The sequence below is a fragment of the Benincasa hispida genome, chromosome 7, assembly GCF_027475165.1.
Source record: "Benincasa hispida cultivar pf3 chromosome 7, pf3_genome.v1.1, whole genome shotgun sequence".
Classification (NCBI taxonomy): domain Eukaryota; kingdom Viridiplantae; phylum Streptophyta; class Magnoliopsida; order Cucurbitales; family Cucurbitaceae; genus Benincasa; species Benincasa hispida.
Genome location: NC_143484.1, coordinates 44939613 through 44953801, shown reverse-complemented (window position 1 = coordinate 44953801; position 14189 = coordinate 44939613). Strand labels below are relative to the sequence as shown.

The window sequence follows — 14189 nt, the reverse complement described above, 5'->3', positions numbered from 1 at the left end:
CGATGTTTAATCTAGTAGCAAGAAAGGCCCAAAAGGCCAAAACAATAAGTTAGAAAATTTTAATTTTTTAAACTAAATCTTGGAGGTCGATATTGTTGAGATATACCAAGAAAAATTATTTAAACGAGTTAAAAAAAGTACTAGTTTTATAAAATGAAAACTTTAACGTGCTATTCTAACAATTTCCCTAGATTAGGTGATTTGTAAAATAACCCTTAGCTAAATGAAACATGCAGGAGGATAAGTGTTACGATTGTGAAGAAAATACAACAAAGATAACCATCCATGCAATAAAGTTTTTCAACTATTTGGGGGTCAAATATGGTTGGTCGAATGGTGGTCTGATCGAGCTAAAATTTGACAGCATGTTATTGACACGAATGTCTTTAATTTGGACGGTAAAATTTCTTTTTGAACTACCTACAATTAAATACTGTAGGTAATTGGTTGTCATTTCAAGTGAGATATTTCTAATTTATTTTTTATTATTATTTCCATTTGTTGCATTGAGATTATCGATCTTGAGATATATTTTGTGCATGTCCCTAGTTGTGACTAAGAAAAACATAGTGTACTCATTTGATTATAGTGGAGATTTTGACTTTGGATCGTAGTTTTTTTACTCCTCACATTGAGGAGATTTTTTTACGTTAAAATTTTGTGTGTCATTGGTGGATAATAATTATTATATTTCTAATGGACTAATTTCCTATTAGCTTAACACAAGAAGGGATAAGTAATCTTAAAAATAAAATATTTATCCCAATAAAAATGCTCAACATTCTAAAAATACTCTTCAAAAATAGAAAACCGATGGTTATTAGATGAAAAATATCAACTTTTTTTAATGAATACACTCTGATTTTTATTAATATAAAAAAAAAAAATCTAAGCCAACAATTATAATACGAAAATTAATAATAAAGAAAGAAAGTAGAAAAAAAAAAAAAATTGACACCCTCTTCCTAAATGGCTAACCCTAGAATTTGGATATTAAATTCTCTCTTATGAAATTGGGGTCAATATGTACATTTTGCACGAGTGAGCCTCCAAAGTGTGCGATATATTGCCTACAAATTGCCTATCCAATGTCTTATGCTGCAAAAACCACCCCAAAATATATAAGAAAAAGAGGGTTTTTATTCCCAAAAAAAAAAAAAAAAGGAAAAGAGAGAGAGAAAAAAGTCCAACTACTAGCACAAATTTTAGCATTCTTACTTTTAAATTTTACATAAAAACTTTTAAATACCAACACATATCCATCATAAAAATGTTTAAACACTACTTTGATCCATACAATTTTAGTTTATATTCTATATTTTTAATTTTTTTTATTTGAGCTTTCTTTCGAAATGTCTATTTTAGTTTTATATTTTTAATTTTCGTTCATTTTAGTCTATGTACTTTCAAAATAATTTTATTTCTCATACTTTTAAAATGTTGTCATTTTAGTCCTTTCAAATTATAGGATATTTTGAAATTACATTAACTAAAATATTTTAAAAATATAGAGAGTAAAAATAAATTAAAAAAAAGGACCAAATAACATATAAACCTAAAAGCATTAACGTAAAAAAAAAAAAAAAAAAAAAAAAAAAAAAAAAATTTTTAGTCCATCAAAGTAACAAATTTAATCATTAATCTTTAATTTTTTTATTTAGAAAAGTCATAAATCTTTAGTTTCTAACCATATAATCTTTATAATTTTACTTTTACAGCATTTTAGTTCCTATATTATGAAATATAACAAATTAGTATATTTACGAAATTAAAACTATGTGCATTATTTATTACCTCCCATAGATCTCTTGCTTGAACGACAGTGTCGTTAGGGATGCCGATGTCGTCCCAATGGGCCGTACATGCAAAGTCTCCATCTCCTTCGGTTCACCAACAGCACTGCTACTCGATATCCAGACAAAGGCCCAGCCCAAACCTTTCAATTTTTACCATTTACTTATTCACTGTCTTTAAATTAAATATGCTTCAAATATAGTTTTATTTCTTCAATTTTAGTCCTTATACTTTAAATTCAAAAAATATTAAAAAAAAACCTTTGTTATTATTAGCTTTTTCAATTTAAATTTAAGGAATATATTTGTATATAGGATCACTTTAAATGAAAATTATTATTCTTATTATTTAGTCAATTTCAATAAAGAAAATAATTTTGAAGACCAATTTAAGGTTTATTGTAAGTATAAGAACTAAAATTGAACAATCCTAAAAATATAATTAGAAAAATTATATTTTAACTGAATTAAAGTAAATCAATTATTATTTTATGGTCCATTGTAATACCTCCACGTGTCCACTTCTAACCTTCTTAGCTTGAACACCAAGAGTATCTGCAATTAGAAAAAAATACCTCACTCATAGTTCTAATAATAATATTAATTAATTAAATTTACCTTGGTTTACAGAAATGACCTCAGAATTTCCAATTATTTCCATTGTGTCATCAGAAATATCTCTAAGATCATTGCCCATGTACTCTTCTTTTGTCATCCCTCCATTTCCAACTTCAAGCATATCAGGATCTAAAAATGTATATATATAAAAGAACTAAAATATTAACAACCAAATATATTGCACTATTTTCATTAATAACTTTTACCGTAACAGTTTAAATTTCATTTTCCTTCTTAAAAATTAAGGGATCATTTTTTTTTTCTTCTTTAAAATTAAGCCAATAAACGTTCCTTCTATCTTTAAAATTTTTATTTTATTGTCTAATTTCTATCAATATTTTAAAAAACCAAACCAAATTTTAGAAACTAAAACAAAGTATTTTAAAAAAATTGTTTATATTTTTAAAATATGACTAAGAACTCAACTTTTTTTTCTTAAAAGGATGAAAACTAATATAAGAAATTGAAAGAAAATAGGCCAACATATTTTCTTTCCATTTATTACAATGATTTGCATCTTTTTTAGGTACAAAAACTGAATTTTAAGCTAAATTTCAAAAATAAAAACAAGTTTCTAAAAACTACTTTTTTAGTTTTCAAATTTTGGTTTGTTTTTTAAATAATTAATAAAAAGTAGATAACAAAAGAATACCTTTGGAGGTAGAATGAGTGTTATAGGCTTATTTATTTATTAAAATGAAAGGATTACAAACGAGGTCCAAATGGTTACCAAATAAGACTTTAATATTTAATGAGATATTTCTGATAATGAGACTTTAATAAAAGTTGTTCTATTTTAACCTACAAACTCTTAAAATGTTTCGGTTCAATGAACTTTTAAATTTTTAATATGTATATTTTAATCTTTAAACTATTAAACAAAATAACCATTTTGATCCACCCATATTTCAAATTACATAAGTTAATCGTTAACTCAATAAATTAGAGATGAAGATTGAATAAGATTAAAAAATATATTTTAAAAGAAAAAAGATATATAAGGACTAAAATAGAAGTACAACAAATAATATTTAATGAGATGAAAGACTAACCATTCCAACCACCTGGCCTTGCATGCTCAGAAAATGGATCGTTGAAATCAGCTATACTCATCATACTATTAAAATCCAATATTTGGGAATTAGTGAAAAACCAAATCACATTTTTTAGATAAAATATAATAAAATAAATCGAAAAATGAAATATAATTCAACCAAACCTGTCCCAATTGTCTTGGATATCACTTGTAGTTCTCCAGCTGTTTGCCACGTCAGCACCCCATAGAACAGGATGCATGTCACCCCTAAAAATTTGATATTAAACTTCTGATGAATATATCACTTGTTCTAAGTTAATTTTTATATGGGTAAATAATGATAATGATAATAATTCATTTATTTTCTCGTTTTCTTTGTTTTCATTTTCAATTTTTTAATCTTTTTTATTAGCTTATTTTTATATGTTTGGAAGAAATACACCAAACATATATAAAGAGGTCTGTGAAAAAAATATTCTATAAATTCACACGGGATAATTCACCAAATTAGAAAGAGAAATCAAAGAGAAACTAAAAAACGATTCAAAAGAAATAAAGAATCAATGAATTGTCTTTAACAAATTATATTATTGATTTTAGTAATGAAACTATCTGTGAAAATAAAAGTTTCCATTTTGAAATAAATTTTAAATTTCGATGGTTCAAATAAGATAACGATATAATGTATTGGTATGATTAAATTAGGAAATATTACATACAAAAAATAAGGGAGAGAGAAAGAAGAGTAAACATTACCCTTCGCATAAAGATAGGAGAATGGGGCGTCCCGCCTTCATCAGAGCTCTAGTCATTATGGGATACCTGTAAAAGAAAAAATTAAATAAATAAAAAATAAAAAACCTCTATTTATGGCTTAAATTACGATAATACCCACCTCTCCGTTGGCTTAATGTCGTCGTTGTTACAGTTATCATACTTCAAATAATCAATTCCCTGCATTAATTCATACAAATACAAATGTATAAGTCCTGCACGTGCAATCACGTGCATGATGACGTGGTGGATGGGGGAGGTGAAATTTATTTTACCCATTCAGCGAAGGTTTTGGCGTCTTGTTCCTCGTGGTAAAGGGAGCCGGGCATGGTATTACTGCAGGTAAATGTGCTGGGGGAGGGAAATTCACCTTGCTTAATTCAAATTTTAGAAATATCAAAGAACAATATTTTAAAATAGGGAATCATATCTTCTTTTTTTTTAAAAAAAAAAAAATGAAATGACAAAACTACTAACAAAAATTCAACTATCTATGATTAGATAATTATATATGATTTTGATTTTTATATTAATGGTAAATATTTTGTTATTATCTTATTTGTGATATAGGTAGTTGTTTATTGTGGTTTATCTAAATATTTTGGTTCATTTCTTATATTTAAAAAAACTATTTTTTGATCCCTATGTTTTAAAGTGTTACACATTTGATTTTAGTTATATGTTTCAAAATGTTAGTTTTATTTTTGATCTTTATGTTTCAAGATTTTATATATTTAATTTTAGTTTTCATTAAATACTAACTTTGATGTCAGTTTCTAGTAATTAATTAAAAATAAATAAAAAATGAAATTTTAATTTTAATTTTAAAAATGATAAAAATGTGAAACTTAATTAATTATAATTCTTTTAACTATTTTTAATTTATTAAAATAAGACTAAACTTAAATGTAAAATCTTGAAAATTGTAACGGTTTGAAATTTAGAGACTAAATTAAATCCAAACTTAAAAGTTAAGGATTAGATGTGTAAAATTTTAAAATTTAGATATGAAACAAAAATTAGATCCAAAATCTAAAAATTAAAAAAAAAAATTTCTCTAAAAATATTAAAGAATAATATTGTAATCGCGTCACAAATTTATTTTTAAATTTGGATGAAATGACATTTTGACCGTAAAATTGGTAAAAAGTGAGTGCTATTTACCCGACGTCAGAGTAAATTCCAAGCTTCAATCCCTTGTCATGAACGTAATCTGCCAAGGCTTTAATGCCAGATGGAAATGTGGCCTTTTCTGGCACCAAATATCCCTGCCAATAAAATAAAATAGAACTAATTTTTTAATTGTAAATAAAAAAGGATGAAATTAAAGAGCATTTAGAAGAGAGTGATTTACATCGACGTCTCGAGTGAACTCAGCCCAGCAATCATCTAAAACGAACGGCGTTTTCGAGTCAGGTAAAATTTAACATGAAAATCTATAATTAAATTCAAAATTTATCTTCCTCAATTTTAACTCAAACTTTCAACTTCATTCAATGTAGAATTTAGTAATTTTTACCCATAATTTAATTTTTCTTGTGTAAAAAATTTAAACTCACTAAATTATAATTTCACTTTATAAATACACAAATTAACCTTGAATAACTTTGTAGTAAAAATTTTGACTTCAAATATCAGATAAGAATACCCTTTTTAACATTTTTCTTAATTGATTTTTTTTAATGAGTTGATTTAAGTTTTGGATAAAATCCATGAAGATGGAAAGTTATGTTAAAATTGAATGGTTGAATTATGTTCACTTTCGACTAAAAAAAATAATTTAAATTTCAATGTTACCTATGTTAACATAGATATATCCGAGCTTAGAGAGGCCGGTGGAAATTAGAAAATCGGCTGAGGAAAATTGAAATAATAATAATAATAATAATAAGAACAATAAAAATGTTAGTAGAAAAGAATGGGATTAGGGTGAAAGCGAGGCAAAACGACACCGTTTTTCGATTATGGTTTCATTGGTGTCGCATTTGAAGTGATTCCAAAATTAGAAAAAAAAAGGTTTTAGAAAAAAAAGTAGGATAATAATTACAATTATACTTTAAACTTTCAATTTTAAAAATTGAATCTTCAAATCTATACAATATTAAAATTAGGTCAAATTCAACCTTCAAATTTATATAATTATATTAAATTGTAACGTATGAATTCAATAATTTAGTGTCTCAATTTTTTTAATGAGAAGTTAAAGTGTGTAATTACAACTACTGATTTTTGTAATTTAACAAAAAAAAACAAACCGAAATGAAAATAAAAAGAAGAAAAATGGAAACCCCATGGGAGGAGTGAAGGCGAGGCCATTGGCGAGGAGATTCCGTCGATCGATCAGCTTGCGAGAAGTGGCGGTAGAAGACGTAATTAGAAGAGACGATATAGTCAGAGTTAAAGCAATTAATGTGAGTTTCTTCTCCATTTTCTTTCTATAGCAAGAGAAGAGAAGAGAAGAGGAGTTTTGAATTTGTGGTATAAATAGAGGTTATGGAGGTTTATTTAGGAGAATTTTGATTTTGTCTATTTGTTTTCAATTCAAACGAGAGACAAAGTAACGTTTTGAGTTTTATTTATTTATTTTTCTTTAAGGATTAATTTTCGAATGAATTGAGAACGGCTTGGTTAGTTGCGATTCACTAAGAATCTGTTGTTGTTGCCATATTTCCAGCAGAAAAGTCCAACAACTAATTAGAAAAAAAATAGAATGAGAGAATACCATTTCAATCAATAGATTAAAAACGATAGAACTAACACAACCATAATAATACAAATAAACACCGAACCTCTTACCATTCCTCAATTCATTTGGTTATCCGATTGCTAGGTATCATGCTTTATCTGGTAAAGTTCCATTACAAAGAACTAAAGAAGTTCTTTAGTCGATGTTTGATCCTCATCCGTAGTAATTACGTATGTGCGGTTGAACAAATGAACTATTCTTCACATAGTCATCGTCAATAAAGATGAAACCTAATGGCCTATACACCACTCATTTGTGACAAAATTGCATTGGTTCCATGTTTTTTTTTTTAATAATAAGACATTCATTTGACATCATTAAATCGAATTTAATATGTGAGGTATGCGACCTTTTTTCTGGAACCTTCTACTTTTATTAATATTGTTATTTTTTAAATTTATTAAAAAAAATATAGTTTTGGTATTTATTACCCAAATATTGTTGTTGTATTCATCCATCTTTTTAAGAATTTTCGTCTCTTCAAGAGTTACAAGTTAAATTTTTTTTTTTTTTTTTTTTTTTAAATATCAAATTTAATGATCTTCATCTTTTGAAATGAAAGATGATCCTCAAACGAGATCAATAAAACGAGTAATAAATTCTAAAACTACATTTTTGTAAAAAGTTTAAAAAATAACATTATTAATAAATACTAATTAAAAAAAACATCCCCTTATTCTTCACTTGTAAACAATAATAATGATAAAGAAAAGAATGAAAAAGAACTCGGTTTATACGACTAAAGAAGTTGAATCAATTAAAATGTCACATTAATGATCTTATTAGTTAAATCTATGAATTAATTCACCCTTAAATTATTATTATTTGGAGAGAATAAATAAGTGGTTGTGGGATGAGTTTATTTAATTAAGAGTCAAAAAAAAAAAAAAAAAAAAAACAACAAAACAAAACAAGTGAAGCGTAATTAATGCTGACATTTTATTTCCTTTTCCTCAAACTTGCAAAGCTTCAAAAGAAAGCAGTGAACAAAAATGTTCCATAAATCAGAACAAAAATGTACATAAACCTTATTTCTTGAAGTGACAAACCATGTCCAGATGTGGAATTAATGTCTTTAACCTTAAGAAATTGGCTTCAAAATATATAGTTTGCAGGCATGAGAAGCCACAGTAGCTGTCAAATTTGCCACAAAAGTAGTCTTCAAAGTAGTATGCTGCAAATTTTCACACACAATCAGATATTCACATCATAAATATATACATATAACGATATACATCAAGTTTGGGGATACTAGCAAATTTACCTCCCAAAGATCTCTTGCTTGAACATTACTGTTTGGTGGGATTCCGATGTCGTCCCATTGAGCAGTGATCGCATTACGCCATGGCCCTCGGTTCAGCAACACAAGCGCTACTCGGTAGCCGGAGAGAGGCCCTGCCCAAACCTGAAACACAAACAGTAAACAAAAGATTTTTTTTCTTTTTCTCTATAACATGCTTTGCAACAAAAGGATCATGCTCTTTGCAATAATAGTATCACAATAATGGATTGTACCTCCAAATCACCTTCACTTCTGACCTTCTTGGCTTGGACGCCAAGGGGATCTGTTTCGGGAATTATCGAATGAAGTCGATGAGATTGAGAAGCAAGCAATAACATCTATGACAAAAGGAAGTGTAATAATCATCTATTGTGTACCTTGGTTAACTGCAATGACTTCTTTGTTCATAATGATTTCCTTTGTTTCTTTTGTTAGATTCCTCAAATCACAACCAAGAAGAAGGGGAGCCTGCAACATATGTACTTTAAAAATTAGTAAACATGATATTCAAATATCCCAAAAATCAGTGAAGGAAAAGAAGTTTTGCTGCTGCATAATACCTTAGAAATGGCCCAAAGACTAAAGTGAACAATGTACTCATCTTTAGTCATGCCTCCATTACCAACTTCGAGCATGTCAGGATCTGAAAACAATTGGCAAGGATGAATATTAAATATGGTAAAAGATATTCTAAGAGTTATTATTTGGCTGAATACGAAGAATATGTTACCGTTCCAGCCACCGGGCCTTGCGAGATCAGCATATACTTCATTGAGGTCTGCTCTAGATATCATACTGCAAATGCAATGTTTAGGAGTAAAATAGTGATTTTAGTGAAAATGATTTCCTTATAAATAAATTGAAAGTGATTTTTCTAATGACTTTTTCAATGTTTAGTTTTACAATTTTAAATGCGATTGTCATGCAATGAAAATAAATTTTGAAGAATTAAATGCATGTTTTAGAGTGATTTTGAATATGAGAAGCATGATTTTAATAAAAATCACTCCCAAACATGGCGTAAGATGTTAAAATATAAGCAACCAAGCAAAACTTCCTTCGAAAAATTCAACCTCTCCCACGAATCGTTGATGTCGTTAGTAGTTCTCCAGCTGTTTCCTAACTTGTCGCCCCACAAAGCAGGATGCAGGTCTCCCCTGCAGAACAAAGCAAGGGAAAGAATGCCATAAAATAATCAAGGACAGTTTCATATGACTAGCCTGAGTTGGGGAGAAGCAGGGAGTAGTTACCATTCACAAAGAGAGAAGAAGATGGGACGCCCTGCCTTCATCAGGGCCCGTGTCATGACTGGATATCTGAAAAAGAAAAGATAATCAATTGGTTGCGGCTTCATCTTTCAAACCACCACATATGACTAACTCAAAAAAGAATTGAACTGATTGATTTATGTTTGTAGAAATTACATTACCTAATAGTTGGCTTAATGTTACCATTGTTGCAATTATCATACTTCAAATAGTCAATTCCCTGCCAAGTAAAACAATGTGCATCAACAGACAACAATCTTTCACCTAGAAGATGAATTATGAAAAGGAAAGGGGGAGAAAAAGTTTTATTTAATTAAACTTAGTAATGAGAATTTTCTGTTGTTCATACCCATGAAGCAAAAATTTTGGCGTCCTGCTCCTCATGGCCAAGAGAGCCGGGCATGGTTTTGCTGCAAGTAAAATACCTGCGCAGTTGCTTGATAATTTAATACTTGACATATAGAGAATATGCAAAGGTATTTGAAAAGTTTGAAAATAAAACTTCATACTAAATCTTTTTTTTTTTAATAAAAAAAAGCGTGTCCCAAATATTTAAAAAAATTTCCATTCATCTTTCCTGAACAAATCATAAATGTCCCCTTAATGACAGAAAAGGTAAAGTTCATTTAAATTGGAATTATCCCATATTTTAATTTAATAAATTAAATATGCGTGTCATAAAATTGAAAACCTATCCACTATGCATACTCTGGGTCCTCATAATTTACCATATTCATAAATAATTATTATTACAGAAAATAAATTCACTGAAAAATTTAATACATATACATAAAACTTCTCAGAATTAAGACGTGAATGGAAAAAAAAAAAAAAAAATCTAAATTATGCATTCGAAGATCGTTGTTACCCACTTACCCAGCATCTGAATAAATTCCAAGCTTAAGACCCTTAGCGTGAACATAATCTGCAAGAGCCTTCATGCCAGATGGAAATGTCGAATTCTTGGGCACCAGATTACCCTTAAATCATATTAAAAAGATGTTAAACCTCTCAGAGACATAAAATCAAACGGTTTACATGCAATCAAAATGAAGAGGAAAAAGAAGGACAAGAAATTATTACCTTATCATCACGAGCTATCTCAGCCCAGCAATCATCTAAGAAGAAAAGCCAAAGATCATATAATCTACCTTTTGAATGTTGAAATATAAGAGAAAGAAAGAAGAGATAGGCCTATACCGATATTGACATATTCATATCCAAGCTTCGAAAGGCCAGTGGAAATCAGAGCATCCGCTGTCGAACCAGTACTTTTTGTCATTAATAATCACTTAATGTTGAGTGATGAAGTAAATTAAAAGATATTGAACGGTGAAATTTTACCGGTTTCTCTAATCATTTTCTCATTGATATTACATGCAAAGTGATTCCAGCTATTCCATCTGGCCAATAACAATGGATTTTCAAAATTAGAATACAAACAGTGTTCCTCCAATTGGATAGCAGAATACCTACTTTATCCAAAAAGTGAGAGAGAGAGAGAACTCATCTTGCTAAATAATAATGAAAAGGACAAATACCGAGACGAATAAGATAATTAACTAGAGAACTGTGCGCCAATGCCGTCAAACCTTTCTCGTTCAAAAGAAGAATTAACAAAATAAAGAAAATCTCCTAGGACACTGTTTGCCTAAATTTTCCACTGGATTATCAAAAGTTTGAAAGAGAGATCTAACTGGTTAAAAAGGAATAACAAATCACCAACTCGCAAATTAACTTCAGTAACTGGCATCATCTCTGCAGAGAATCAAAACAGTGGAAATGCATAAACAAACAGAAAGCCGTTGAGATTGTGGTAGATCGGAGAACTCACCCCATCGGAGGAGTAGCTCCAAGGCCATTAGCAAGGAGATTCCGCCTCAGCAAATCACCGTCGGTGGCGATCTCCGTCATTCTGGAAGTGGCTGAAACACTCTCCAGCATTACCAATGAGAACAATAAAACGAAAACCGCCATTGCCGCTCCTCTACAGTAACTCCGGCACTCCATTTTTACACTTCAGAGCTCTCTCTCTCTCTGTAAGAATCTCTGTAAGAATCGCTTCAATTCTTCGTCTTACTCAGTACATCCATTGTAAAAATTGAAATTCTGATTTTAAGAATCGTGGATAAGGCCAGTTCATGGGAGTGTCTGTATTTATACGGACTTCTTTACCTACCACTACTGTTAATGGACCGACTGATTTTATTACGAAATTCCGAAATTGCCCTTCCCACGTGAGTCGAATCGCTGAGTCAGATCGCTTTCGTTAGTGGAATTGTATATCATTATCATTTTGAGTGCGGCTCTCCGCTCTCTTATTTTTAACTTTTTTTTTTAAATAATAATTTCAACTTACAATTTTCAAAAAAGCAAAAAAGCCAAAAAAGCCAAAAAAAAAAAAAAAAAAAGGAGGAAAAGTCTCTCTAGGAATCATATATTTTCTTAGATAAAGTTGTAGGCTAAGTATAACTTCAAAAAGAAAATATCAATTTATACTCATTATATTAATTTAAACTAAAAATTAATAATTATATTAAATTAAATTTCAAATTTTCTTAATTGTACTAATTTACACCATTCTTTGGACTCAGTTCAAACAATACCATTTAAAACATATATATATATATATATATATATATATATATATATATTTATTAAACTTGTAAAGTGTTATAAATAAATCAATTTACAACCTTTATTAAAAATACAATTGAAAACCGTTCGTGCATTCAGTTTTTATATATATCTAAATTGATTAGTTTGTGAAAGTTTAAGAATTTAATAGATGAAATTATAAGTGAGTCTAAACAAAATATAATAAAGAGTATAAATTGATACATCTACAAAAATTATGACAAAAAGAAATATGTGGGATTTGTGGATAGGCTCCAACTTGAAGGACAAAACTCCAACTCATTGATGGCTTTTTAATATTAAGCCATAAAAGGTAAGTTAATAGAATTATATGATTTCAAATAATTTCGAGAGATATAACTTGGATTAGGTTGGAAGTTTTTTTTTCTTTTGAAAAAAATATGGAGAGAGAGAATCAAACGACTTCAAGATTGATAGTACATGTTTTATGCTATTGAGTCATATTTATTTTAGCACTTGAGTTAAGTTGAGTAAAGGTGATTTGAGTTGGACAAATTTACGATCTAAATAGTAGTTTGATGTTTTTTCTCCTTTCTTTTTCAAGTTCAATAATTGTGTGGTGGGAATCTAATCATCAACCTAAATTTATGTCTCATCCATCCAAAAGAAGTTTTATTTAGTTAGAATTAATAAGTTAACTTAAGTCCCGTTTGGTAACAATTTGATTTCTTATATTTTATTTTTTAAAATATGTTAAAATAGATGTCATGAAGGGTTGTTGTGCCGTGGAGAAACCACTGTCTTGAAAATAATTACGGCGTGACTTCGATGCTAATTTCTATGCCAGTTGCTCTCCAAGTTTAATGCAGCCTCCAAATTCAGGCATGCACTTGCCAAAAAATGAACTAGAATTGATGAGAAGGTTGCTTAGAACAAAAGAACAATTAGAAGAAAACAGAAGAAGAAAATTCAGCTGTGTGTCTGCTTTCTCAAGTCTGATCTATGTTAAATAGCAGATAATAAGAAGAAATGAACGGTCAGAAGAACATGAGCGGTTAGATGAACGCTGAATGGTCAAATGAACGTTGATACAACGTTCATAAATGGGCAAAAATAAAAGGTCATCAAACGGTATAAAAAATGAACGATCATGGGCAAAAAAGAACAATAAAAAATTTTTAATAAAATGATTTTATTTAAAAATAATTAAATAAATAATCAATAAAAATTTAGTTCTTTTTTCATGCAAGTGCAATTACCCAAACTCAAATCCCCCCGTCCAATCGAATAGTAGTGGCAGCGACACACATGTCATGAAAGGGTTGTACTTCCACCACCAATACACTTTGGACTCTCATTTAAAATATATTGGTATTTATACCCTTTAGGCAATTTTAAATCTATCAATGTGGGACAAAGCTTCACACTCCGCTTAACTTTTCCTATGGGCCTAAGCCCAAAAGTCATTTCTAACAATCCCCCACAATGACTGTTATAGAAAAGTTAACAAGTAAACAACATAAAAGATTATTTTGAAAAAAACTGTTATGAGCAAGTAAAAGAGATCAAACTTAAACATCAATATTTAACGATTTGAATTGATGCATAGTGAAGTAGGACAACAACCTTGTTAGAGAGAGTAAGTTACCTCTTAAACTGTTAATAATACTAGTTGAGACACCCACAACACGTTTTAATCCTAGTACTTTTCTTGATTATGCAATATAGAGTGTGCTTATTATGTCATACACATAAACCTCGGGTCATTGTGAAAGCTCTAGAAAGAGACCTTTAAACTCTTTCATAGAAGGTAGCCACACCTTCACTATCACGTTAGATGCTTCATCAAGTTTAGAGACAAACCACTCAAACTGAGCTATGAAGTCTTCGACATCTAGTCCATGTCAAGACCATCTTCATCAAGTCTATCAAAGACAAACCACTCAAATACCAAGCTATGAAGATTTCATCATTATCCATCAAGTCCACATCAGAACCACCGAAAGAAAGGGCTATGGAAGGTTTTAGTATTATCTATTAAGTCCATCCTAAGACCACCCATATAACGGACTAT

The 14189-nt window shown here is 29.3% G+C and overlaps 1 protein-coding gene and 1 pseudogene across 1 annotated transcript; both read right to left on the bottom strand.

The window, feature by feature from the left end:
• Window positions 1–1005: 1005 nt before the first annotated feature.
• LOC120082056 (alpha-galactosidase 1-like) lies at window positions 1006–6687 on the bottom strand (annotated as a pseudogene).
• A 1195-nt stretch (window positions 6688–7882) lies between these two features.
• LOC120080885 (alpha-galactosidase 1-like) lies at window positions 7883–11829 on the bottom strand. Its single transcript, XM_039035553.2, has 15 exons — window positions 11352–11829; window positions 10862–10920; window positions 10718–10774; window positions 10601–10635; window positions 10394–10497; window positions 9867–9942; window positions 9679–9737; window positions 9500–9565; window positions 9323–9406; window positions 8980–9044; window positions 8810–8892; window positions 8627–8717; window positions 8483–8532; window positions 8232–8372; window positions 7883–8141 (listed from the first exon to the last, which is right to left on the bottom strand). Exons 1-15 carry the CDS (start codon window positions 11525–11527, stop codon window positions 8049–8051), a joined length of 1239 nt encoding a protein of 412 aa, XP_038891481.1. The 5' UTR covers window positions 11528–11829; the 3' UTR covers window positions 7883–8048.
• Window positions 11830–14189: the final 2360 nt, after the last annotated feature.

Excerpts from the sequence above, each read along its gene's own strand:
- LOC120080885 (XM_039035553.2), bottom strand. The coding sequence starts at position 11,527 with ATGGAGTGCCGGAGTTACTGTAGAGGAGCGGCAATGGCGGTTTTCGTT. Across the intron at positions 10,636-10,717 it reads ATATGAATATGTCAATATCG|ATGATTGCTGGGCTGAGATA; the intron begins GTATAGGCCTAT and ends TTTTCTTCTTAG. Across the intron at positions 10,498-10,600 it reads AGATAGCTCGTGATGATAAG|GGTAATCTGGTGCCCAAGAA; the intron begins GTAATAATTTCT and ends ATATGATTTAAG.